General features: G+C 46.1%; 1 protein-coding gene across 7 annotated transcripts in view; it reads right to left on the bottom strand.

Annotated features, from left to right (window-relative positions):
• The window catches only part of raraa (retinoic acid receptor, alpha a), a 137,755-nt gene that overhangs the window by 31,181 nt on the left and 79,801 nt on the right, over positions 1–26,773 (bottom strand). Inside the window, exon 1 of one of the 7 annotated variants that reach the window (XM_076759799.1) lies at positions 6,097–7,144. The exons of the other annotated variants lie outside the window; for them this stretch is intronic. Coding sequence (XP_076615914.1) covers positions 6,097–6,274 — 178 coding nt within the window. The 5' untranslated portion in view covers positions 6,275–7,144. Of the gene's footprint in view, positions 1–6,096; positions 7,145–26,773 lie in introns of those variants that run through there. 7 annotated transcript variants of the gene reach the window in all.

Raw genomic sequence — 26,773 nt, 5'->3', positions numbered from 1 at the left:
GCTGTCCCACTCTCTAAATAGGAGGGCATTCCATTGCGGTGTGTGTTTGAGAACTACTTGAGGTGTACGGAGTTGTCATCCATGTGATGTTAACACAGATCCCCAAAGGGAAACTGGGGATGAGTGTGTTGGTGGGAGCAGCAGCCCTGTGCTTTGGCCTAGAGCTAGTGGCCTTAGAGAGTGTGTGGCAGACTGCACAGGAGAGGCAGAGGCAGGCAGTGGCCCTCTGCAACTGATGAAACAAGGCAACATTCCATGTAATCACTCTATATATAGCGGATGCTGGCAAAAGGGGGGTTGGAGGGCAGGAAATCTTGTAAAATATGAGGAAAAATTAGGGCAGGCGAGCATTAAAGATTAATCGTGACACTGACTGCCCGGCTCAGGCTTGCCATGCGGAGAATGCAACCATGGAGATGGGAAACAGAGAGGGAGAGAGAGATAAAGTGGAAGAGAGAAAGGAGACACTTTGGGAATGAAAATGCCTCGCAGATGAATTCTGGGGTGATGAATGTCCCTGGTTCAATACCCAGATGAATTTATGTGTGTTCCATTATGAGAGGGTGGGGATGAAACATGGAGATAGGATGGAGAGATGGGAAAGGGAGAGAGAGAGAGAGTGAGAGCCCTCTCTCAATGTGCTGGTGAGCTAGCCATGCAGAGCCCATTGCGAACAAGCCATCTGTAGAGATAAGTAAAGAAGTGATTACAACAGGCCCAGCTCAATTTCTGACAGTTGACGCTTGAATGCCCCCGTAGAGCTGAATTGATTTAAATGAAGAAGCTATGAATATTTTAGAGGGCAGAACCCCCCTTTAACCTGAACTGTTTCGATCCCCCTCCCACCCCTGTGCACGTGTGCGGGTGTGTGGATGTATGACATACACGAGGGAGACTGTAATTAATGATAGCGAGATTACGGCCCCGTGTCACAATGTCTGCCATCAGCTGCCTTCTTTAAGCCCTGATGAATCAATGACACTGCCTGGATCTTTTGTGTGACCTGCTTTGCTCATCAAAGGGGGCTTTGCAGAGTACACCAACCCTTGTTTGGGGATTTAGCGTCAAACCAAACTGGTGTACAGTACACTCTGACTGATGCCTCCGGCTAATTCTCTCTACAAACAAGCTGGGGCCCATCGGTGGGTCTGATCGTGTGTTTGTACGTTCACAAAAACGCTGCCCAACAGAAATATGCTGAATTTCTGACACACTCAATAAGGAATAACGCTGCAATATGCCACCCCAGGAGAAAATAAAAGTTGCCAGTGACACATAGCATTGTTTGTGTGAGTCCAAAATCCAGTTGCTCTGCCAATGTTCAAGATGACAGGCCACACCCTCTCATTACACCTTAACCAAACAACACGCACTATCAAACAAAATGTGTCACTGGTGCTCCTGGTAACCTTGTGGCATGGTGAACATCCCGTTCCGAGGGCATCTCTATTAAGTAAACGATGAATCGCATTAAAAAGGGCGGCAACAGCTCTGAAGGTTGGTGGCAAGGTGGCGTTTTGGGAGTGAGTGATGGCAGGTTGTGAAATGCTGCCCTGCGGCCTTTCCCAAGAGAGCGGCGGCAGCACCGTTGAACTCCCTTCACCCCTTTGCCATTACAAACATACCTTGATGACAAAACGTGTTATTGATGTTCACCTGAAGGTGAAAGCAGGCGTGTTTCTGTGGACACACTGATCTCTCACTCACACACACTCAGTCTCTGTGGCATTCAGGCCACTAAATCACTGTCGCCACTGGCTGAAAAGGGTTAGGCAGACGTGGTGCAATAGGAGCCTGCCTGACGCTTGCCTTCCCTGGAAGAACAGGGGACCTTGCCTCAATGGTGTCCATCCATCCTGCCAGTTCCATCATGTTGGGATCAACAAAGCCCCAGGAGGACAGGCCCAGTCTCTCATCAGCCTTTCCATGAAAGCATAGAGGTGCGTGGACATAAAAGAGCATGCAGGAAATATAAGGCTCACAGATTTAGCATTAACATTAAGGGCAAACACTGCCATTTAGGAATATTTAGGCCTTTTTCAGGGATTTGCATGACTGTGTTGTGTCAACAAAATCATAAGCTGTAATTCTACTAAAGTTGTAATCAGCTTTGCCAAGAAATCCTGAGTGGACTGATCATCAAATTAAATTTGGTACTTCATGTTCTGCCTTCATAGATGACCTTTTCTCCAGCTGTATACGACAGCAAGCTCCCTTCAATGTCAGAAACTGACAGTACTCCGGCCAATTCTGTTTGGGGACAGGACGAGCTTCCCTCTGTTTATGCTCTGTTGTTCATGTTTTTCCCAATTCTCCGCACACACTTGCCAAATAAAATCAGCATATATAAATAAAGGGGGAGGAAGTGAAATTCGCAGTTCTTTCGCAAGGCCAGCACCAATCTGCTGGCCTGCACGAAGTCCAAACACATCACCCACAGTTTTCCATGTTGCTGTCTCACAGCACAAACAATTAAGCTGCATTTGCACCAAAACACTTTCGGTAAAGTACCGCTGAAGCCTGTGTCTACGTGTACCTAAACTCTAGATCTATTGTGTGTTTCCCCTACAGACAGTGGTCCTAAATGTCGGCGGGGCTGACCCGTTTACTTTTCCAGCGGTTGGGAAACAACAGACAAGACTTTTCTTGGTCTTGAGAAGCTGCAGCAGTTATTATCTGACACACTGTTACCCACAGTGTACATTTACTGCCAGGCTGTCATCTTACTGCTGACACTGTCCTCAGCTTCGCTCGCATTCAGTCACCTCTCTGCCGCTCGCTCTTTCTCTCTCCATCACACACTCGCCACCCACACACACACACACACACACACACACACACACACATTATGCACATTCTGAGGTATGACTGGTTGCTCCATTTCTCTCTGACCCATCTCGATCAGTGCGCTAAGTACCTCAACAGAGAGGTGATGAAGGAACTGGATGTGGAGCAGTTCAGTTGGTACCATCCACAACTTTTGCCGTTGAAAATGTAAAATCTAACGTGTAACAAACTGAATTGTATGGCGGAATCCAGACTTTTGGGACGCTGTTACTGCTGCAGCCTCTCAAAAAAAATTAAAAAAAAAGAAAGAGAAACCACATGGGTTTGAGCTTCAACAGCACAGCTCAAACTTTTCTCGCTTTTTTCTCTTGAAAAAAAAAAAAAATCTGCTCCAACTAACCTCCCCCTTCATCATTGCCTGAAATTGCTCCTGCTCTTACAGTCCGTTGCACTGAAAAACAATAAAATACCATCTGTTTTTTCTTGGGCCTCGTCTCCTGCTAGGCAAAAGGACTTCCGCACTTAAATACCACATGAGTCAGATTAAGCTGCCAGTCACTTGCCCCTCAGACACAGTATTCGTGTCCAATAGCCCGCTTGGCAGGCCCTGACTTCAGAAGACAAACTAGCTAAAGCTCACCCTTCTCTCTGCCTTGTCTACTCTCTATGGAAATCCCTGGTGACCGCTTTCTTTCGTCCCGTGGACAGCCTGAGAAAAAAAACAAAGGGCGGGAGCCTATGGGCTAGCGAGCGTTGGAGCCCTCCCCATGCGATCCCCCGTTCCTTCATATCCCCGTTTTTTAAGTGTGTGACAGTCATGTGAACGAGACCATGCACATTCTTTCATGCATGAGCCCGTAATTATTGTGAGATTCTGACAGGCACTGTGAAAAATCAAGTGCATTTAATCTGTAAGACCAGAGCCTTTTCACCATGAAGATTCAGCGTCGCTGCTCTGAATATAACCAGATTATAAGCGGTTTGCTGACTCTGCCTGTGATGGGGCAAACCTGCGCTGACAGCAGCTGGATGGAAACAGTCAAACAACTGAAGTGGCAGTAATCTTTAAAGAACAATAACATCAGGGATGAAGCGTCCATACGATCTGGATTTGCGCCCAGCCACTTAATAGGTCCAGGAGGTCATTTACTTCAGCGGACATGTCATTGAGAGCACTCTTAGAGCTAGAGAGCTCGCCTGTAAAGCCTATAATGAATAGTTAGATCCAATGCGGAGAGGTTGAAAAAACAGAAGACCAAAAAGGAAAAGCATTGAGGGGGTGAAAAAAAAAATGTTTAGCTCCACCAGCAATCTGTTTCTTAAGCCACGTGCAGGGGATAACATACCATGAAACTACTGTCTGTGAAGTTTGTATTTAAAACGGGTCCAGAAAAAGATGAAGCCAGCAGATGTTTTTGGGATTGTCTCGTGCGTTTGAGCCTGACTGGCTTGGATCCCCGCTCAAGAACAGGAGGTGAAAAAAAAGAAACCTTGCTCTGTTTTGTTTTCTACCACTACGATCCAATAAGCCTCTGAGCCACGTGATGACACTAACGGACGTTGCCCCCCCCCCCCCCCCCCCCCCCCCCACCCCACTGCCACCGCTCCCTGGTTGTGCACTAAATTTTTTATTACGTTCAAGCAGTAAGGCAAAGAGCAGCTATGCTAACCCCCCACATGACACACACACACACACACACACACACACACACACACACACACACACACACACACACACACACACACTCCCCCTGCAACTCCTCCGTTGAGCAACACAATGTGGAGCAGAGTAAGGGATCAGAGGTCTTTTCCTGGGCCAAACCCCCACAGCCTCCGTCAGACGAGCTCACATGGTTTGAATCAATGCTGCCACTAGAGCCGTTTAGTGGGCCAGTTCAATAACTGCTATCAAGCTCGCTGGATATGCGCTTTGAAAAATGGATGAGAGCTCTCCTTTTAGTCAAGAGGAATTTCTAATCTCATCTGACTTGGAAAAACAAGCAGAGAAGAACGACTGCACAAACAGAACCGTTTTGAGCGCTTTTGTTGTTGCTGCCAAACATGCGAAATTCCTGTTTAAATTTCCCTTTGTCGTGTGTTTCTATAGTCTTGAGACGAGGAGGAAATTGGCCCTTAAGGGCCTGTGGAGATTCCTGCCTTTTACACTCCTTCAGCTGTGAAAGACAACAGAGCTATCTCTGCTATAAAGGCCTGCTCGAGCTTTGTGCAGTGCAGCTCCTTTGAGGTAAAGAATGGGAAGGGCCTCTGTGATACTTTGTTGTTGCAATAAAACTCTCTCTTATTGCAGCAGATACCGTATCAATAAACTGAAATCTCCCATGACTAGAGGCGGTTACTCAACCCAAGAAAACACACGCACGCACACACACACACAGACTAAATCACTTATCCAAACTGAAGTCTTACTGAGATTTTAAAAGCACCATCAGACGCCGCCGTGCTATTTTTAGACAAGGCAGAAGCCTGTCATCATCCCTCCCTGGCTCAGAAACCTACAAATATTAATTTCTGATTGCATTTATTAGAATTTAAATATTCATGTTAATGCATATGCTCTGACAGAAAATGTTACGATGCTCAGATAAATATGTGATGTAAATATTAAACAGCAAAATTGGATTCTTGTGGCGCGCTTGTGTTGTAATGGCTTCCCCCCCCTACCTGCTAAATATAAATCACCGCTTTAAAATACATTTAATTAGCGCAAGGCCTGATTGGAACATTAAATAGACCAGGCTGTCCAGTTAAGGCCGTGCTGCTCTGTGGCCTGTGGGTGCAGCTATCCAGATTACCAGAGGAACCGAGGGATAATACCGGCAGGAAAGTTTGATCTGATTAACGCTGGCATGGCTTGCAAAACCTTGTTTGTATCAAGTGCACATTTCAGGAACGTAAAAAGCTTCGGATAACGTGGCCTGGATCAAAGCGCCGCAGTCTCGCCGAGGTTTCTGAGAAAAAATCCCCAGCCAGGGCGCACAGTGAGGCAGGAAAGACAGAGCCGAAAGTGGGTCAAGTATATATAATGCAGTTCTGAAGCTCAGCGATGGCGATAACATGCAATGCTGTTTGGCACATATTATGGGGTTTAAATAATTGAGATAAAACAGGCTGCTGACACAGGAATAAAGGCCTTATAGCACCGATTATGGTTGCAACTGTTGTCTGATTAAAAAAAAAAAACTGGACTGAAAAACACATTAGTGTTGGTTACAAATACACATGAACACAGAGGCTTTTAACTTCCCCTATTAGTGAAATGAAGTTGGGGGGGCAGGAAAAGGCACCTACAGTGATTGGAGCCGTTCCAGTGCTGGTTCCTGATGGACGTGCTGTAGGGATGGGGCGCTCCGGGCACCAGTCCTTTCTCTGGGATCAAGCATCCTCTGCTCTGGTTGTAGTAATCCATCATTAAAAACGGGTTCGGGCTGGGATTCAGTCCCACAACGTCCACACTCTCATACATCATACGGCGCAGGACGATGGCAGCAGGGGATTATTATTATTATTATTATTACTACCAAAAAAACGAACTACTGTCGCGCACGCAGGAGCACACGAGCCGTGTGGTTTTCAGCTCGCCACCAGCAGAGGTAGAAACTGAGGGGGCCAAACGGGGGGAAACTGCATCAAAATCGAAGGAAAAGTGACAAATCCAAACACAGCGGGGACATCTGAACATTTGGCATCTTCTTGTAGCGCTGTGCTGACCGAAAACCAAATCGAGGAGCGAAATCAGTGTCTCTGGAGCCTAATCGGCTGCGCTCAATTTGAAAACATCATTTAAAAGCACAGTCTGCATGGTGTCCAACGCGAGAACACGGCTGGGAATACGCACAAAAAGGAAAAGAAAAAGAAAAAACACGAAAACGACCCGATTAACTTCAGCAGAATGTATCGGTCCTGTCGGCCTTGCTCAAGCAGAGAGCAACATTTGAGGCTGTATCCACACCATAAAGAGAGAATAAGCAGAATAAAATCCCAGAGAAGAGCACGCAAATCTCCCAAGTCCGTGTCGACCGTACAGCAAAACTATGAATGAGACGAAAGCGCAAATATCAGAGAGGAAATTCCGTCTAGTTGCAGTTTGTCCTTTGGGTTACGGCTGCTTGTCCCGTTTGCGCCCGCCGTGGGTGGACTCCTGTCAGCCCCGTGAATGAACCGGTCTCCCTGCGTGCGCTACACCAGCCGGCGGCTTCCCTCGGTCAGACTCTGCCCTCTGATATCCAGGTTCGCATGCAACATGCAGCACCGCCTTGTTTGTATTTGGAGAGAGAAGCCTAAATCATTCCCACACCAAATCGTGCGGCTATCATGTTCTGCAAAAATGTGACAAGGCACAGCAGCTGAGGGCTTTGGCTCCACCTCCACGAGGCTCTTTTCTTTTTTTTTTTTTTTCTCTGCCTACCCTCCGTCTCTTTTCATGGGTTGCTCCTCCTACGTTTAACCCCTTCAGGGACGTCACCGCGGATGTCCCTCTGCCTAAATCCGGGCCCTGCATGGGACTGTGAGGGGGGGCCCGCCGCCCTCCCTCAGATTTAGGGACTTTAAATAGGAATGTATTTGAGGACTTGATTAAGTTATATAAGCTCTGTAATGAGTCTTTCATATCTTTACACGGAGTTCATGGACATAATAACTGCTCCACACACACACACACACACACACACACACACACACACACACACACACACACACACACACACACTCTCTCTCTCTCTCACTCTTTTTCCTGGAAGTTTTCGTCTATGTTCTCACTCTTTATTTGGGCTCCTCCTTCCAACCAATTTGACCCTTTCCCCCATGCTCTCATCAGTCCCTACCCTCCGATTTTTTCTCTCCCCCAGCCCTGTCTCCCTAATTTGCCTAATGCTATGCGGCTGAACTTTCCCTGAACCCAGGGAAGTAGGCAGCCTCACCTCCTGGTGACCCACTGGCTGACTCGGATTCGCCTTTCTGGCTCACTCTCATCCCACATTATTCAAGGTTTCCCACCTTGTACACTCAGAGTAGCACCATTACACTTTTCCTCGAGTGCTGCCCAGGGAGGCGCCTCAGTTCAGCCAGCACACATAAAGTAACAAAAGTGGCGTAGTCACCCACTCATGGCAAGTTAACTGACACTTTTCTCACAGTGTGGTTACAGCTGGAAAGACCAGGAAGTTGTTTTGCTTCACAGTTGCACCACCTCGCCAGTAAAATGTTACTCCACCTTTACTCTGCAACATTCCATGCGGCATTGTTGCAACTTGTTATGCAAACATGGAGTCGTGTCATGCATGAGGGCTTGCGTCCATACCGAAGCTACACAGCAGAACGATAAGGCGTGAATATTTCCTTTTCATATTCAGGTGATGCTGGTTCAATGTAGTGACAGGTCTCAAAAAGACGCCCAGACTTTTCACAAACACATCAACAGTCTCATGCTGTCGTGCCTCCGGGGAAACTGAGCTTTTCAAAGACTTTGACCTGTGATTGTCATGTGGTCTGTAGGACAGCTGCTGGCTCAAGTTGTCTGCACATATCCAGTGGTAAAAATGAAGGTCATGCACCTTGAGGAAATCTGAAATCATGTGACTACTTTTTCCGCCTTGACAGTGAGTGAAAATTGGGCTCATCAGACCCTCTTAAAATAGAAGGCGACATAAGAAAATATCCAGCATATCTGATCATTGATTGGGACGTCAAGGTCAAGAGCATGCATGTGCAGCTTCTGACAACTTGTTCATGACTGCAAAATCACCTGTACCGTCTCAACGTTTTGTAGACGTGCAATCTTAAGCATTTTTATACTGCTTGGCATGTCTGTGTGGTTGCAAAGCTTCTCAAAATTGACCTGGAAATGCCCGTATGAACAGGAAACATTTGATATAGGAACAGCATTTTCAAATATACCTGCATTACTGAGGACATGGCCAAAACCCTGTGTGACTTGTATTGTAATCTACACTGCTGCCTGAACAATACCTCTCCTCCCCCCACTTTCCCTACACCTGAGCCACAGGCCACAGCTGAGTCTGACCAACACGGTTTTTGAGAGGGATTATCTGCACGGAGCCTGGCAGGGGGGCTTGGCCTGCTCCGCCCCCACTGACTGTGACACTTATTTAATGCAGGCTCCAGTGTGTTTACCCTGCCTGATAAGAGCCCAATGTGCAGGCCTGGGCCACGGCGACCCCTTGCCTGCACTGATAGTGCAGCCACACATTCCTTGACAGGATTAGCCCTATGAGTAATAGCTGTCAGAAAATGCTAATTTTCCAGGCTCTGTTTTCTTCTCCAAGGGGAGAGCATTCATCCTCGGTAATACCCAGTGATAGCATAGAACAAGCTAAGAGATAACGGATTGTTGATCATTGCTTATTATGGAGGGGGAGGGAGGAATACCAGATTAGGCTTGAAAAAAATGTCCTCTCTCCACAGCTTTCTAGCCTTTTTTTTTTTTTAACAAAAAAGTCACTGTGTCATCCTTAAAAAGGGCTCAATACATCTAGGTGCCTAAGGTGGTATTTTTTATATTCACAGGAGGGAACTGGGAGCAGAGTGTTCCTAGGGCAGACAATTAGGGAATTGGATGTATTACATTACATCAATGGAAAATTAAATGCTGGTTTAAGGTTAGGCGGTGTCCACTCTGTACGTGAATTTAAGGGAATTAAGAGTGGTCAGTGGTCTTTATTGTGTCTGACTGAGCAAAGTCAAAAAGAAACACAGAGCCGCAGGAGGTTCAGCTCAGGTTAATTCGCCAGTCCAGGTGGCTGCTCTTGTTCCAGCATCAATAAGCGCCACACTCCTTAGAACATGGAAAAGTACTTTGGTGGGAAGCAATGCCAGATAGAATGAGATTGTGTCTCAATCCCCTAACTTGTCACTGAGAGGCGAGTCGTGGTTACGTGGCCTGGGCTTCAAAGTGTTGTTGCATAAAGTCCAGGCGAACCGATGGAGAGGCCTGATTAAAGCACCATTCAGACGTGGAGGCTTTGCAGAAATAGATGGTTATGTAAGTGCAAATAATAGAGGGATACCACGAGCGGTAAACATAGCGTCCTTGATTCGGAGAAGCTGGAACTGAGAGTCCAGCAGAGGGATGGGGGGAGAGTTGGGCACAGAAGGGAGAGGGATTTTAGGAGGGAATTCAAAGAGTTTTATGGGCAAGGGCGGAGAGGAGATTGCTGACTGGACCTTGAGGGTGTCAAACTATTTTTACTGCCCCCACTCTCCTTCTTTCTTAGCCCAATCAGGGCTGTTAGGAAGCAGTAAAAAGTGCTCCCCTTCCTGCCCCAAGGAGATGTCCAGGTTTCTGTCACACTGTGAGGCAAAAACCTGCTGTCTCCAAATCAGCAGTATTATCCCATGACTGTGATGATCAGCACCATAATCTCCTCCACCCCCACTCCTACCACTGGCGAGGTCCCAGCAGCCAACTTCCTCACGCCACCCTCGAGCCACGATCACATCTCCCCTGGGTGCATGTCAGCGTGTGCTTGTTTGCGTGTGTGCCGAGGTGCAGGTTTTTGCTTTTAAGTGTACCTGAAACTCCACCTACCTGTCTGTTACCACTCCGTTCCCCTCACTGCCATTACAGTTTCTGGGTGTATGCGTGTGTTTGTTTGCACAGCTGGTTTTGTGCAGCCCGTACAGCCAGCACCAGACAAACCCAACAGCTGTGCTTTCCGACAGCGAGCCAATGTGTAATGAGGGCCCGACCCTTCCATGTGAGGACAAGCTGCAGTTATCGATGAACACTGCACTGCTTCCACCTTCTTTCTGTCAATCTACGACACACACACACACACACACACACACACAAAGCCTGACCCAAAGCTAAACTGTTCTATAGATCTCCACATCTGCGCTTTGCTATCCTCAGTGTGAGTGCATCTGCGTGAGTGTGTCTTTTCTAAAAAGACCCTCTTAGTGGCTGCAGGGATTTTGTGAAAGCTACCCCCTCTGTCATTATCCCTTTAATGTCCCTCTGACGGCAGATTCCAGCATTTATGGTACAGGGCTATATCTGCCCATAAAGCCTTTTATTGTTTAGCCCAGCTCTATGGTGGCCGTAACCTGGTTTTCCCATTTTTTATGGGGACCTTCACTATATCACAGGGGGGAGGACAAAGCTGCCCACCATCGGTGTTTACCAAAGTATGGCCTACTCATAAATCCATCATGGCCGGCGGCATTCTGGAAATACCTCAGCAGAGGGAGAGAAAGAGAAAAAGGAGGGGGAGGAGACATAGCTTATTGTAAAGCTTGTAATCGCCCACATTCTACGGCCTTGAGTTGGAGGGCCCATCTCCACAATGATCATTAGGTCCATGTTCCTTTGCACCAAGTCCATCACTCAGCAAATCAACGGAAAATTGCTATGGATGTTACCCTGGAGGAAGGATATCTCAATATCAATCCCGGACTTTGAATGGGCCCCATTAGCTCTAAGAAACACACGAATGGACACATCATTAATTCTATTAAAAAAGACAAGAAGGACAGACAATGAAACGCAGAGAGGGAGGGGGTTGTGAAGAGCAGAGCAGGAGGAGGATGGCAGAACGTGCCCGGTCGACATCTCCACTCTGCCAAAACTCACTCCCAAACCGGTGTCATGATGCAATTACAACTCAAGCTACGTTGGATTTATTGATGTATGATACCAATCATTCCTCTGTTTCATGCATCCAGGTTCTTGATTGCAGCCCTGCCCTCGTGGCCTTAACTCAGAGTTCACAAAAAAAAAACACAGACAAAGTGAGATGTGTGGGAGTGAGGAAAATCAAAAAAGCCATCCATCAAAAAGGCCTTTCAAGCTTTGATTTCGCCCATGTTGCCTGATTCAGGCAGTTTCATCTCTCTCTGACGGAGATCTTAGGGCACTGCTGTCTGGGTGTTGAGGCACCGTGTTTAAAAAGCAGCTCTGTATCACTCACATGAACCCCCCCCTTCCCTGCGCACAGCGTTCTCCTCTCTCCCACCCTCCCTCTTGCTGCTTTCTCTCGCTTCTGTATTTGAAGTGCTGCAGAGGGCCGATTTCCCGTTTTCCATTCAGAAGTGTGATGCACGGGGTGGACTGGAGGGGATATGAGAGAGGAGGTGGGGGGGGGGGGGGTTAGTGGTTCGCTTTAAGTGGATTGCCCTCAGTGTTGTTGTGCCCAGCCCAAAGCATTATAACGCCTCGGTGAGTGACCTCCACTTGAGTGGTGCCCTTAACACCGGCGCCGGGCAAGGCACGCTGGTTGTTGTGCTTAGTACAAAGACCCGATGTGTGCCACGAACCGCACAGAGGTTGGATAACTGCGGGCTGAATGTGCAGTGAACAGTCATCGAAACGGCTGTGTGTGCACGTGTGTGTGGGTGTGTGCGATGCCGCTCTAATCCTGCCCTTGCTCTTTCATAAAACCGACTGCATGTGCTTGTCGCATCCTGCTTTTTACGTTTTTTAAGCGTGCCTATGTCTGAGGGCACGCACGCTCCTGCCAAGCAATGTGAAATGTACAAAAGTGCCGAGCTGGTTCAGATGTTAATGAAACATGTGAAATCCCCTGCTTAGCCAGCAAGTTGGGAGCTGGGGACAACAAAGGCCCACGGGAGAGCAACAGACTGCCGCGGCTCAGAGCATGACAAATGCCCCTGCCATCGTCACCACTGTGGCCCCTGTTACCCCTGCCTTTTATACGGAGGTGGGGGGAGGCCAGCGGTGGGGGATCTGCTTCATTCTAACCTGGGGAGGGGAGCAGGAGGAGGGTAAATGGAATGGATGACTCCGCCACATTAAAAGAGAAGGGAGCAGAGCAATGAGGGTGAGGGAGGAGGTGTCATCAGCATTTCAAAAGAGTGGGGCACAGGGAATGTAGATGGAGCGGCCACTCCCCTTTCTCTGCCATCTCTCACCGTCTCTGTTATTGTCCACCACACACCCCAGCCCGGCCCTAATGTGTGTGTGTGTGTGTGGGTGTGTTATATATGTATGTGTATGAAAGAGAGGAGTTAATTGGATGAGAGGCAGCCCTGTTTCCCCACAAGTCCCAGAGGTACGTCCGGGTCAACTTCATCTGAGAGCCGAGGACAACCCTGACAGTGAAAAGTGGCCTATCAGAGCACAGATTTTTATTGCGCTGTGGTTGTTTCTGCAGTCAAAAGGTTTGCTCAGCGCAGCCACAGGCAGCAGGAAAGAGGCTCGTCCTTTGTCAGGCCCAAACAACAAACCCAGAGAACTGCATTGAAAATTGACATCAATGTCAAACTTTTGGTCCTCAGGCCCTAGCTTGTCCTGCCCTTGATATTAAAAAAGAAAAAAACAACACTCTACTGAAAACACGACCAGCATCACAAGACCTATCATATGCCAAAATATGCATCCGCATCTCTCAACACAGAGCAACTGTTGGGCTGTTGCTTAACAGTATTACACATATCTTGGCAATCTGAGCGACACGACTCTCACAGACAGAACATTTCAAGTACACAGATCTGAGTTGGCAACAAGGTATCTGTCCAAGAGGTGCAGAACAGAGGCTGACATTTTTTGGGAAATCTTGCAGGATTCCTGCAGGATGGGAGTCAATTTCGCTAGTCATCATGTGATTGAGATGGGACAAGAGAAAAAGGTCAGGACAAATATCCAGTTCCAATATGAATAAACGCTGTATTTGTCTTTGAGTTAAGACAGAAGTCCCCTTAAGCTCTTTCCATCCGCTCACAGGGAATTTGCTTAGGAAAATTCTTTTTCCCTCTGATGTTGACTCGCCTTCATGTCAGAAAGATTGAATAAAAAATTCTTTAAATTACCCAATTTTGCAGTTGGGACTTTGAATTCAGCACTCCATCTGTGACAAAACTTCCAAGGGTTGAAAAAAAAAAGAAAAGCACAGAAGGGCTTTGGACTGACATAAATAAAGCTCAGCAGTCACTATGGCTACCCAAACCATCTGTGTTGTGATGCCACAGAGAGGGGGAGTGTCTCAATAGTAAGTAAATGGGCTAATACAAAAAGTGAATGGCTCAGATGGGCAGATCATTAGCCGGCCACATCTTACCATTCTCTGTGTGATACCAGGACGGGGGGGGGGTTGATACATGAAAAAAGAAGCCTGATAATATTTAACCAGTGGAGATTTATCATCAATCTGGACTCCCCTCTCCCCTCCCACCCACATCATCAGTCCTCACCCCCAGCTCTGGCCTATTGTCATTAAGACCCTAGCTCCCTTTCACGCTTTATTCAATATTTTTGAGCCATTGTTCCACCTTACATGCCCCCTCTGAACTACATTACTTTTCCCACTCTGTGGTGAAAGGAGAGGGGCAACAGCCAGAAAAAACATAATATGTTATAGTGTCAGGAGTAACAAAAACGTCAGCCGGCCATGGCAAAAGTCTGGGTTTTGCATGCATTCTCGAGTCCGAACTCCAGGCTAAAGCATGCACGCCGTCACACTTTCTCCACAAACTTGCACACACACCCTTTCTCTCCCCTTCTGTCTCGACACATGCACGCTTGCACGCGCACACACACACACACACACACACGGTGACCCTGTGGGCTTTGCCAGGCTCTTTGAATGAAAAAGAGAAGTCATTTATCCGACTCATCTTCGCTGCACCTCGCAGCACCTTTTAAAAACACTCTTTATTCCTGGCTAACGCTACAGCTGCACCTTACTGACAGCATGATGAAGAGCCCCATTCTGCCTCCCTTTCTTCCCTCCCTTTCTTATTCTCTCTCTCTCTCCTTCTCTCTGCTGTCTCTGGAGCTTCTCCTGTCTTTCCATCCTCGCTGCCAACAGTCCTTGCAGAAAAGTGGAGGCTAAGCTTCAGTGACAATGTAAGAAAGTGTCGGTCTGTGTGCATATGTGCATCTGTCTGTGTGTGAGCTCGTGTGTCTTGGGGGGTTTTGGCATGGATCCCCGTGTATCAGTGTTTGCATGTTTAATCGGGAAAAAAAGGTGCCACAGTAAAATGTGTAAAAAGGTCGGGGGGGTTGGAGTTTGTTGAGCTTGCTCATGTATGGAGGTGAGAACAGGAGTGCCAGGGGCTGCTGGGAGGCCTGGCGTGTCAGAGCTCATCAGGAGTTAACAAAATCATCCTCCAGAACCTGTCAATATTCAGTTCGCCATCCTCTCACATCTTTCAGTTGTTTGCTCAACCTGCAGAGATGCTGTGGTATGAAAACAATGCACATAACATCTGTCAACTGAATTGCTGCTGTAGCTTTACATCCAAGCCTTTGCTGTGTCACTGCTTCAGACTGCTGATCAATAAAGCTCATCTTAGATTTCAGATCTGTCACCGAGATTATAAAGTGTACACCTTGGCAGAGCATACCATGTACTGTGTGTAGCCATATCGCTATGTGGAAATTTGCATTAACGTTTAATGAGAGTCAGGCCCCTCTCTTATCCCTCCTGTTTTGCAAATGCATCTTCAAACATTGTCGTGTTTGCAGTGAATAACCGAGGGATGATGCAGATTTCAGTTAGCACACAGCTAAGCGTCAGGCTGTCTAGATTGTGTTTGACCAGGGGTGTGTATGCTCTCAGGTCTGTGTGTTTATCTGAGGTAGTCTCTATGCAACCAAGCAGACATTAACAATAAAACCTCTAACCTAGTTGGCCGACAGCCAATCTCTTTCTATCTCCCTCTCTCTCTCTCTCTGGATGGATCATTCATCACTCTCTCCCTCCCTCTTTCCCTCCCTACAGCATCCTAGTCCACAACATTAGCCCCACCAATACAGCTGTGGCTACAGATAAGGGTAGCACTCATGACACATTTGATTCAAAACTCGTCATCTTGTGTAGAGTAAGAAAAATAAATAAATGGGAAATGAAACAATACAAAAATGATCACATGATTCCAGCTACAGTACCAAAAATGGGCCAAGTTGTTTCAAGGTTAGAAAAAAAGGAAAAGGTTCGTCCCGACACACTTTTAATGTATGTTTAATGTTAATCTAAATGTAATGGATGTATGGTCCCAGAACCAGATACTGATGCAGCAACCATCTGGCAATCCGGAAGGCAGATCTCACACAAGGGATGCAGGAGGTTGCTGGTCCTACATTATAGCAATTAGATATACGTCAGTTGCAGGCTGGGGCGTACTCGCTCTGAGATAAAGAAAAAATTGACTGCTAAGCCTTCTTGATGTGTTTGTTGTGAGCCTAAATCCACCAAATGCTGTATCTGTGATGGGAGGCGCTCTCCTCCTCCTTACAACTAAAGCAGATTGTTGTGTTACTGCTTGACTCATCTTGCCGGACTCATTTTGCAGCGTTTGGAAACCGATTTTGCAGCAAGTCTGGAAAAATGTTGACACAAGAGTGTCAGCCTTCCAGGGGCGGTGTACAGTCAGTGATGTTAAAAAACGCACAATTAACAGTAATGACTAAAGGTTTCTACACTTCCCTCTTTTTACTGTAACTTCCCTATGTTGCAAAATGGCTGATATCTATTTGACATATATTTGCACGCAACCATTGTCCGTGTGTGTGTGTGTGTGTGTGTGTGTGAGCATGTGCTTGTGTGGTAAGAACTGCCAATCGTCTGGATTGGTCAGTGTCAGCGACTCAGTCACAGTGTCATCTGTGAATTTCCTCGTTAATTTGTTCTGTAGCTCTAAGAGGCCAGGAAAGGTCTGAAACTCTTCAATGTGACAGATTAAACCCTCTGCACATCTTTCCACTCGGCCCTCTCAGCCGGATTCAGCTCACTCTCACAGTAGTACACATGACATCTTTGAGACAAAACCAGGCCACAGACATTAGATATTCTATGGACCTAATAAAGTGTTCCTGTAGCATTGTAACAGGGGTATAAAGTGCAAGGTAAGCATATGCTATATGAAATTATTTTGATACACTGACCTTGATAATTACTCCTAACATGGAAAAAGATGAAACCCTGACCATTAAACGACTTTCTTTCTCATAAATCACAATTATGCATTACCTGTATTGTGAAGATATTTCACATTAAGTGAATTTTAATCGATCCAGGGACACACTCTGCTCTGGCGTCAGTGTATTGATAAAGCAGGATTATTGTCCTCCCTTTAGTGTATGAAAAGAAAAAGTGTAAGGTGTGTGTGAGAAAGAACATAGCAACTATGACACGCGAAGAGGCCGCGTGTGAATAATTCATGAAGGACAGACAGCGACAGTTAACGGCAGTGTGTCATAGGACACTGACGTTCATCCATCCATCCATCTACTCAACCACTCCTCATCTCTCGCTCTCTTTTATCTCTTTCTGCTCTGGGGAGTTCAGATAAAGGATAATGGATCTGCTGACATTCAGCTGTCCCAAAAAAAGTTCACATTAAATAACCCTGTTTAATATGGAGCAGCATATGAACAGGGACACACACACACACACACACACACACACACACAAAATAAAGCATGCAGCAGATGTGCATTTCAATACAGACAGGTGTGCACAGACACACACACGCTCAGATGCACAGGACACGTGTGCATCTATACAAGTAAAAATGCATGCAGTGTCACAAACACACACATACACAATTGTACACACACATATACACACACACATTTTAATTTGTGCATGTATGAACACTTACCCATTCCCTATGATCACGCAATAAAGACGGTTGGCCAGCCAGCTTGTACACAAAACACTCTGTCCTGGTCTCTCTGACACACGCACATGCACACACACACACACACACACACACACACACACACACACACACACACACACAAACACACAATGCCCTGCAGGCCTGGAGCTGAGGGAGTTGCTCGACTACACCTCAGGGTTCAGTCAAACCCAGGCAGTTAGCCAGAGTGCTCCGGGATGAACTTGGAGTGATAATCATAATTCGTGTCAGAGAGAGGCTTCTGCTGAATAACAATGGCCAATAATGCAATGACACCAATGACGTCCATGTGCGTGTCACAGCCACTGTTTAGACCTGCAGCTGCTACCTAATAACAGATGAACGAGCAGAGTGCCTCTAATGTTTGACCTGGAACACACACACACACACACACACACACACAGTCAGGTGCAGATGCGCACAAGCTGCAAACAGACACAAAATCAGCTCCATGTCTATAGATAGACGCAAGCTAATTAAACAGGTTTAGCCAATAGATCGGCGCCAACAATCAATTACTTGAATTAGAAAAAAAGAAACTTCTCCTCGCCACCACCAACACAGCAACACGCACTCATGGTTCATTTCATTTTTGTCTGAGATCATGGTAATTGAGCTGTGAGTAGGGAATACTGGCTGCCATAACGCTGCATAAGGTACTTTGTTACAGTCCACCACTGACACACACACAAACACGCACAGCAAATCCCACCATCAGCAACATGCAGGTGCACGATCATTCCAGCAAAGCAGACAACAATGGACACCATCCTCTCCCTCTCTGTCTCCCTCTCTCTCTCTCTGTGCCAAAAATCCAATCATCTGGCAAAACAGCTGAGTGGGACACACCATCTAGGGTATTTCTGTTGTCCCAAAGCAGAGCCGCACAATATGGCTGACACATGCAAAGACAATGGCGTGGCGACGACAACAGAGCCTAATTCACTCAGTGAGAAATGTGGTTTTTCATATTTGGCTTTAAACACTGTCTGACTGTTGTTGTGCAGCTGCTTTTGTGAGTATTCTGAAACCACAATATCTACTAAAATGTGGGTCAAAGGAAAGCAAAACTTAAGACAGCATGGACATGAGGACAATTTAATCATGCAAATAAATAAATCAGCATGTTTTTCATGTCTTTCTGATTGGTTGACACAGCAGAGAATATGTCTGTCTAGTTCTTGTTTCTGACTCTTCTAATGGCCTGATAATGGTTAGAGGTTTGGACTAAAATACTTTACTGTGTATTTTGATGGAGGAGAAAAACAATTTAAAGGAGACTGAGAAAAACATTTCCTTTCCTGTGAAAGACGATTGTTGGCATGGTAACAAATGCAATCAGAGAGCTGCTTCCCTTAGAAAAAATATACAATTTGGCAGCAACATCCATTTTCAATGAAGCAAACGAGATGTAAAAAGAGAAAACCTGGACTCTATTTTCCAATGTTTTTGTGTGACTAATTGAGACAACAATTTTTGATTTCGTCCGGTGGACAGCAGCTGCCAAACAGGCTGCAATTTTATTCGTCGAGGCAAACTGACGCTTCGCTAAGCCCCGCCCTCACTGGTTACTGTTGCTGTGCCTGCTTGGCGTTTCGCGCTGCACATATGGAGTTTACAGGAACAACGGAGCAGATTTACCATCGAAATTCACAGCAGATTTTGCTACTTTGACCCATAACATGTATCAAAAATAAGAATAATAAAATGTAGGCTAATTACTCTCTTGTTTAGATGTTTATTATAGAAAGAAAACATGCTTGGACAAGCGTTGCAGTGGTTAGATTTCGGCGATGCTTTATTGTTTGTATTTTCATACAGTGTGCTTAAGTTTTATAAGAGAGAAGGATTTGAGGATTTGTTGGTTGGCGAACGTCAACATTATGGATCCCTGCAGAGATCCTTTTTATTTCACCAGAAAGAGCCGTCACATCGCTCTCCTTGAACCCACCACACTCCATTGGCAGAAGCTGTTATTTTACCTCGCAGATCAACACAAAGCACACTTCATTCAATCTTGACAGAAACACAATAAAATTCACCAAAGCCATCTTGGTTGGTCTTTCCACTGCTCCAGCACTAACTCAGGTTTGGTCGAGATAAACACTTAATTCACCAGGAGTAAGAGGGAGGTCGGGCATCAGACAGGCAGCGGGGGAAACCAGTCTGTAGAGCCAAACTTATCCCTTCAAATCATGTCTCATTGTTCGGTCTTGCAAAGATTCACTTTACACCACTGTGCTGACGTGTGTTGGCTGCTTCGGACTTCAGAGGATCTCTGATCTCTCCTCTCCGTTCCTCTCATCCTCCCTCTGTATCTGGACAGTTCTGCTCGTCTCTTCCACACAACTTCCCCCTCCTCTCTCTTCTCTCTCTCTCTCTCTCTCTCTGTGCATATCTTATCCAACTGATCTCCCTCAAACCACCGTACCTCAGTTCCTCCTCAGGTCCCTGAGGAAATGTACAACTCTATATAATCAACTTAAGCGCTTTGCCGTCTGCCACCATGCCGAGCTGTCATGAGGTTTACTGGTCACACGGCTCTGCTCCCTCGGCTTATCGTGCACGGTGCAGCAGTCAAAGGTCCAGCCAGGCAATGAGAGGGGAGCCAGCTGCCTCTCATATACCCCTCCTGGTGGTTACACTGATTGAGTAGCCAACAAGAGAATCTCCAAGTGTCTGTGTATAAGAAATACTGTCTTTTAATGGATGCATATCGTTTAGCTTAATATACAGTATAGATTTTTTTTCCGTGCAGTATTCCCACAAAATAACAACAGCAAAAAAGTCTTATCTTATACTCACTGTGGAATAACATTAAATGGCTTTGTTATTTTGATACTTTGCTGCAGTGGAGATTTTCACTTTTTTGCTATTTCATGGACCGCATCAGCAACTATTTTAATAGGAGATGAATCGTTGAAGTCAATTATTAAGCAAAAATGGCATTCTGAAGAAGTCATCTTTTACCCCGAGAATCCTAAAATGAAACATGGACTTTGGAGGCCACTGAAACAGACCACAGCAGCTCAATACTGGAAATAGGGATGGACAATTGGCAATATCCTTTCTGCACTCTCCCATCTGGGAGAGGGGAAAAACCCTGGTTACAGTCAGTTTCCCCTCTCTCTGTTAATGTTGCCAAGCTACAAAAGTAATGGCTGAATTACAACGTAGACCCAATTTCCTGTAGAACGCCGCTGGTTACATCTCCACTCCTGCTGCAGAGGAGAAAACCAAACCTGTTGGGTGGAGGTGGCATGTTATGTCTAAATACATAGTGCCGTGTTTCTATCAGCAAGGATGAACATTCTTCCAAAAACACCCTCTGAAGAGTGTGGAGGTGCATGGACAAGCAGATGAGGGGAAAAAAAGACTGCTAAAGAAGGAAGGGAGGGATGCTGAGGGAAGGATGGGAGGAGGTTATGGCGATCAGGAGAGGAAGACTGTTGCCATAGCTGTGTGGGATTGTGTGGAGGAGGCGCATGCACGAGGCTCTGACAGGAAAATTCATGTGCTGAATGATGGCTCTCGACTAACTTTTCCCACTTCTTTTCCTCTCTTTCTCTAACATTCACACAGGCGGAATCTTTGCCTGCTATCATTTCTTTCCACACATTTCTCCTTCCCTTTCTTCCCTCTTGCCACCTCCTCTCTGCATACCATCTCATTCTTTTTTTCCCCTCCCCTCCTCCTGTCTGTCCCATTCCCTTCCTCTCTGAAGTTACGGCAAACATCTCTCCTCCTCCCCTCCATTCTCTGTCTCTCTCTCTTGGGGGAAGCTCAGTGCCAGTGTGGAGTTTTATTTGTGTAATTTACATCCTCTCCGACAGCCTTCTGTACCCCCCCCCCCCCCCCCCCCCCCCCCCCCCCCGCCTTACAACCCTTGGCTTTTACTGAGGCCAGACTGTCGTAAAGCAGCCGCTCTTTGTGATGAGAGAGAGACAGAAATGGGGAGGAGGGCTGTCTGAGCTGCAATCCAGAGAGAGCTGATAGTAAAAACAACTCGTGGTCATGTGACGTAGGTTAGCTGCCTAGCTGGCTATTTGTGTGTATGTGTGTGGGCTCACGTCTCTACATCTGCATGTCTGTGTGTGTGTGCGTGTGTGTATGCATGCTTCCTCACTCCCTGCATGTCTATGCGCTCTATATGAACAAGGCAGCTGCAGGGTTGGTTTCTTGACCAAACAAGCTTTAGCATATCCAGGGATCAGGCACTAATCTGCCAGCCATCATGTGCTTGCTCTGTAGTTAGGTAGCTGGCTGTGGGGGTCAAAGGTCATATGGTAATCCCATTAACAGGTGGTGCAGACTTCCAACTCACCTGAAGACCTGAAGACCGATAAGTCTGGGGTCAAGGTGGCAACAGCAGAGTAGCTTTATAGATGCCAAAGGACTATCACTTACACAATGCTAATTTAGCAGCAAAGGAGACCAACAAAAGTCTACGGGCCAAACTCAACAAGCTTAAAATTAGATAACTTGTATCTATGGAGAAAAAAAAACATCAAAGGGAGTCAACATAGATAAAATGCATTCTGAGAGAGAATGCTAACTCGAGAAAAAGGGAAAGAACAAAAGGGAGAAGCATGAAAGAGTGAGGCGAAGTAGGTAATGAGGGAAAAAGATCATTGAAATGTTGCATCTCGATGAGAGACAATACACAGATGAAGGAGAGCAGTCTGAAGCAAAAAGAGAAACGAAGCGCCTCTATGAATAAAAAAGGAAAGATGCTTACTTGCCAGAATCAAAAATGTGTTCTTTGGGAAACAAGGTCACAAATGAATAAATCATTGAAGCAGAGCAGTGACCCAATCTCCCTCTTTTATTCATTTTATTTCGCGCTCACACTTGTAATGTATTACAAATGAGGTGCAAATTTGTTTGGGTGTATAGTGTGACTCTGGTGAGCAGGGCGTCGAGGCCACTAAACACTGGCATGGACCCATGCATGCACACACACACACACACACACACACACACACACACACACACACACATACACACACACAGAACAACAGTATAAGTATAACTATCACTATAGCAATTGAGCGGGAGCTATGGGGAACAATGACCCCCAGTGGCTGCAACAATGTCTCAGAGTAGAGTGGAGTGAAGATACAAGTGTGTGTGTGTGTGTGTGTGTGTGTGTGTTGAGGGTTGAGGAAGCACTCATTAGGAGTGTTAGGCCAGTCAGCCTCTTGCAGCTCACAGCAGCTAAGAATGGTAAACAAGCCCACTTGAGCACCCACTCAACAATGTTTCACACACACACACACACACACACACACACAACCTGCCACCGCCTGTGTGACATGGCATTTCAAAAGGGAACAGGCCTTATTAAGGTTGCACACACTAACATACGCACAATTGGAATCTTTTCCTCTTTAAGTCTGCAGTACCTTTGATTATTCCACATTATTTGTTACTGTACAGCAGAGATGGAAGGAGGGAGTTGTAAAGAGAGGGGGGGGGGGGGGGGGGGAGAGTTGACACCAGCAAATGTACAGCTGTTGGAGCGAGGGAATCAAAGCAGACAGGCCAACGGCACGGCAAAGACATAATTAGCGAACATGAACATGCATCATGTGTCACCCATGAACGCCATCTGCTTCAATTTAAAACTTTACGAACAGAGAAACAACACAGAGTGGCAGCAAGACAGTGTGACTCTGACAGGCTCGGCTTTTGTGTGACTTCAGGCAGGAAGCTGAAAGAAATTTGTGATAACGCATCAGATGTCATCGATTTTAGCTTGTCAGCATATATGTTGGATATTACATAACAAGGAGCTACAGAGGGAAGAGAAATGCCAAATACTCACAGGTCATTTAGAAAGCTTTTGATGGTACATATATAAGATCGTAAGTCTTTAATAATCACATTTAAGGGATCAAAAAATGCTTCAAAGGCATATTATGTAACATTTCCACATTAAATTTGTTTAAAAATGACCAGAACTACGTTGGATATTTTGTTGAGTTGTGTACTTACATCATCCCAACAATGTTCAAACGCAGAGAAATCTGTAATTTTATTCAAGTAACACTGCGTTTCATTTGGTTTCCTCTCACTGGTCTCCAGTTGGAACAACTCCCATGAGGCCACACTACTTCACCATGACCCCTGGAGGCAGAAATTTCATACTGTGCATCCAAGGTAAAAAATGAATATGGGCCCATATATTCTTTATTAGACTTTTCATAACACTGTTGGACTGACCTAAAAAATCTCATACGTGTTGGGCTCCAATTTGCAGTAAATGTTTTTTTTCATTCTTGTCCAAACCACCATAACCAGCTACAATAGGGAAACCACATGGACCCACATATGGTCTGAGGGCCATAAAACCTTAATCAAGGTTAATATGAAGAATAACTCTCCCCTCTGCTCTGGCTTACATTATCACAATAGAGCCATGCCTCTTCTCAATGAAGGAGACCTGATGTGTTATTTTAATCAGCTCGGTCTGCCGGCATTAATTATTCACCAGGTTGGTGAATTGGGACACCCCGCGGGTAGAAAGAGGGAGGGACAGGGGCTCCCTCTGATTAAGGGCTTTAGGGAGAAAAAAAAACAAAAGGGAAAAAAGAAGAAATAAGAGGAAGAAAGAGGTGATGTAGAAGGAGATTAGAGCTACACCTCCTGTCCTAGTTCTTGTTAGCTTTGAGTGTGTGTGCATGTGTGCGTGTATGAGCAACAGCATACGTACGTGGGTACCCATGAGGCTGGGAAATTGTGGGGAAACAGGCGAGCAGCAGAGTAATGACAGTGAGCACTGTGTGTAGGCAAACGTGTGGATGTGCACGGCCAGGACGAGGCCTTAGGGTGCGTATCGAGGCAGCAGGCGGAGTGTGTGTGTGTGTGTGTCTGTGTGTGTGTGTGTGTGTGTGTGTGTGTGTGTGTGTGTGTGTGTATCAAAGCTTAAATCCAATCATGATGCTGCTTGATCTAATTCCTGATGGTCAGGCTGGGAGTCCCATCTCCCATGGAGAAGGGAACCATGGAGGTAGCTGAAACGTGATTGGTGGGTAATGTAGCGCACACACACACACACACACACACACATAAACACACACACACTTCTACAGCGCATGGCGTGCTTCCCTTGGAATGGGGTGAGCTGAAGCCTGGTTGGACCCTGCATGAAACCGTCCTCAGGCGTAGTGTGTGGAAAACCTCTGTTCTAAAGTGAGTGAAGCTGCATGTGTGTACGCCTCAGAGTGTGTATTTTTGTGCCCAATACACGAGCACCCCGGGAGTGTGTGCGCACGCGCGCATGTGTGTGTGCGTGTGTGCCTCAGCAGCTTTGAGAGCGATTCTCGCAGCAGAGACAGACGGGGGAACAGAGTGCCCCCGCTGACACTCTCAGTGGGCTGACACAGAAAGCTTGTTTGGGTGCATTAAATCTTAATACAAATGAACACTGGGGAAGAGATGGAGAAAAAGAGAAAATGAAAGGATGAAAGTGAGAGTCTGAATAAAAGGAGGAGGGAGCATGAGAAAAGGGAGGGGATGTGTTACATGAAGAAGATGCAGAAAAGAAGAGGAGGAAGAGAGAAGGTGAGGGAGGAGAGGCACACATGGAGGGAACTCCTCTGAGGCAGGAAGGAAGGATGTTGCGAGGGAAAAGAAAACTCTTTCCCCTCCAATCCACAGGAGGATAGCCTCAGATGCCAGAAAAGCGTAGCGCGGCACTAAATCAAACCGGTTAAATCATCATGTGTTAATGACTCCGTTAACCCGCTTCTCCCCCTACCTCCCTCCTCCTTTCCCCTTCACTAAAAGCCTGTACAGAGGCTCTGTCATCCCTAATTCATCCTCTCAGCAGACAGAGACAGAGGATGGTGAGAGAAGGTACAAAATGAAGAACTACGAACTCTCTACTGAGACCCCTCCATAAATATTTTCAGCCAATAAGATCTCAGTTTGTCTACAATGTCACTATTTTGCCTCAATGTCATTATGGTCCATTACTGCGTTGAAATGATGGAATGACACATGGTATTCCTGTATCTCTTGTATGCTAATTAGCATGTAGCAGAGGTCCATATCTTAATGTGTGAACCATTGTGTGTTGTTAGGTTTATGGGCATACAGCAAAGTACACGGATAGTCAGAACTTTATGTTCTTTACACTGTATACCGAGCAGCATCACTGATGGTGTTGTTATGCCTGTTAGCACAGCAATTAGCAGGATGAATACCGATGCTTCCGTGCAGTCAGCACAAGCTTTAAAAGCTACTACAAATGTTCTAATTTAGTCACGAGTCATGCAACTCAAAACTGGTTTGATGAAGTTAACACACCTTGCTGAAGGTCTGGATATATGCCAAGACATACAAAATGAAACAACTTGACATTTGCATTATACTCTCATCCTATCAACAACCAAGACATATGCTATATGCTAGGCAGAAAAGCTATTAGCTGCCACTGAACCATGGCTATCAAGAGCCCTACTGTGACTAAGAACAGAGGAACAGAAGCAAGAGGAGAAAACATGTCTGCCAGGCGTCCCTGTGTGATTTAACAAGAGGAGACTGGGACAGCACTGCACAGACCCCATTAATGCCAAACGCAGTTGGTCTAACAAACAAGCATCTTTATCTCGTCACGTTTGCTGAAGCTGTTTGGATAAAAACTTCCAGCGCACACGACGTCGATGCAGTACATCCCAAATCATTAACAGCGGTGATTGAGTTTTTATGAATGTACATTTTGCCTGCACTGAATCATTTCATCAGTCATTCGCAGCGATTTCCAAGAGCGAAATGCAGACGTAAACAGAAAGTAAAGATTCGAAGTGGTGAGAAAATGCTGTGGATGAAGCCTTTCCAAGCATTCAAATACGACAGTAATACCCAACAGATGCTGATTACATGCGAGAAAAGAGCATGACTCAACTCTGTTATCACCTTGTCACTATCAGTTGTTGATCAATCAGAGCAACAGAAATTCTGTTTATTCCACTGGCTATGCCTTTTGCAAACAAGCAAAAAATGTGCAATTAGTTTCCAACGATCTTGAACAGTTGACATAATAAATTCAACAAACATCTCCAGTGGCACTCGTTTGTCCTGCGAATGTGTTCAAGATGTTAACGGTGTAATAATTGAATGATCCTTTTCCAGAAATGGTTCCAGTCAGTTTGAGCGGTTCTATATGCAAATGGCGGATAGGATCGCTCTGTTCCTTCACCCTATTTTCCTTCTCCCACCCCGCCTCTCCCTCCCACCCATTTTTACTCTGCCGCTCTCGGCTTAGTGATAAACACTGTCTGTTGGCCATAAATCCAGGGGGAGTCCTGACAGGCGTCCCAATAAAGCGCTCTATTTTCTCCCT

This window comes from Chaetodon auriga, chromosome 20 (assembly GCF_051107435.1).
Source record: "Chaetodon auriga isolate fChaAug3 chromosome 20, fChaAug3.hap1, whole genome shotgun sequence".
Lineage (NCBI taxonomy): Eukaryota > Metazoa > Chordata > Actinopteri > Chaetodontiformes > Chaetodontidae > Chaetodon > Chaetodon auriga.
Note: the sequence above shows the minus strand (reverse complement) of the source record. Positions and strands in the feature narration are given on the sequence as shown.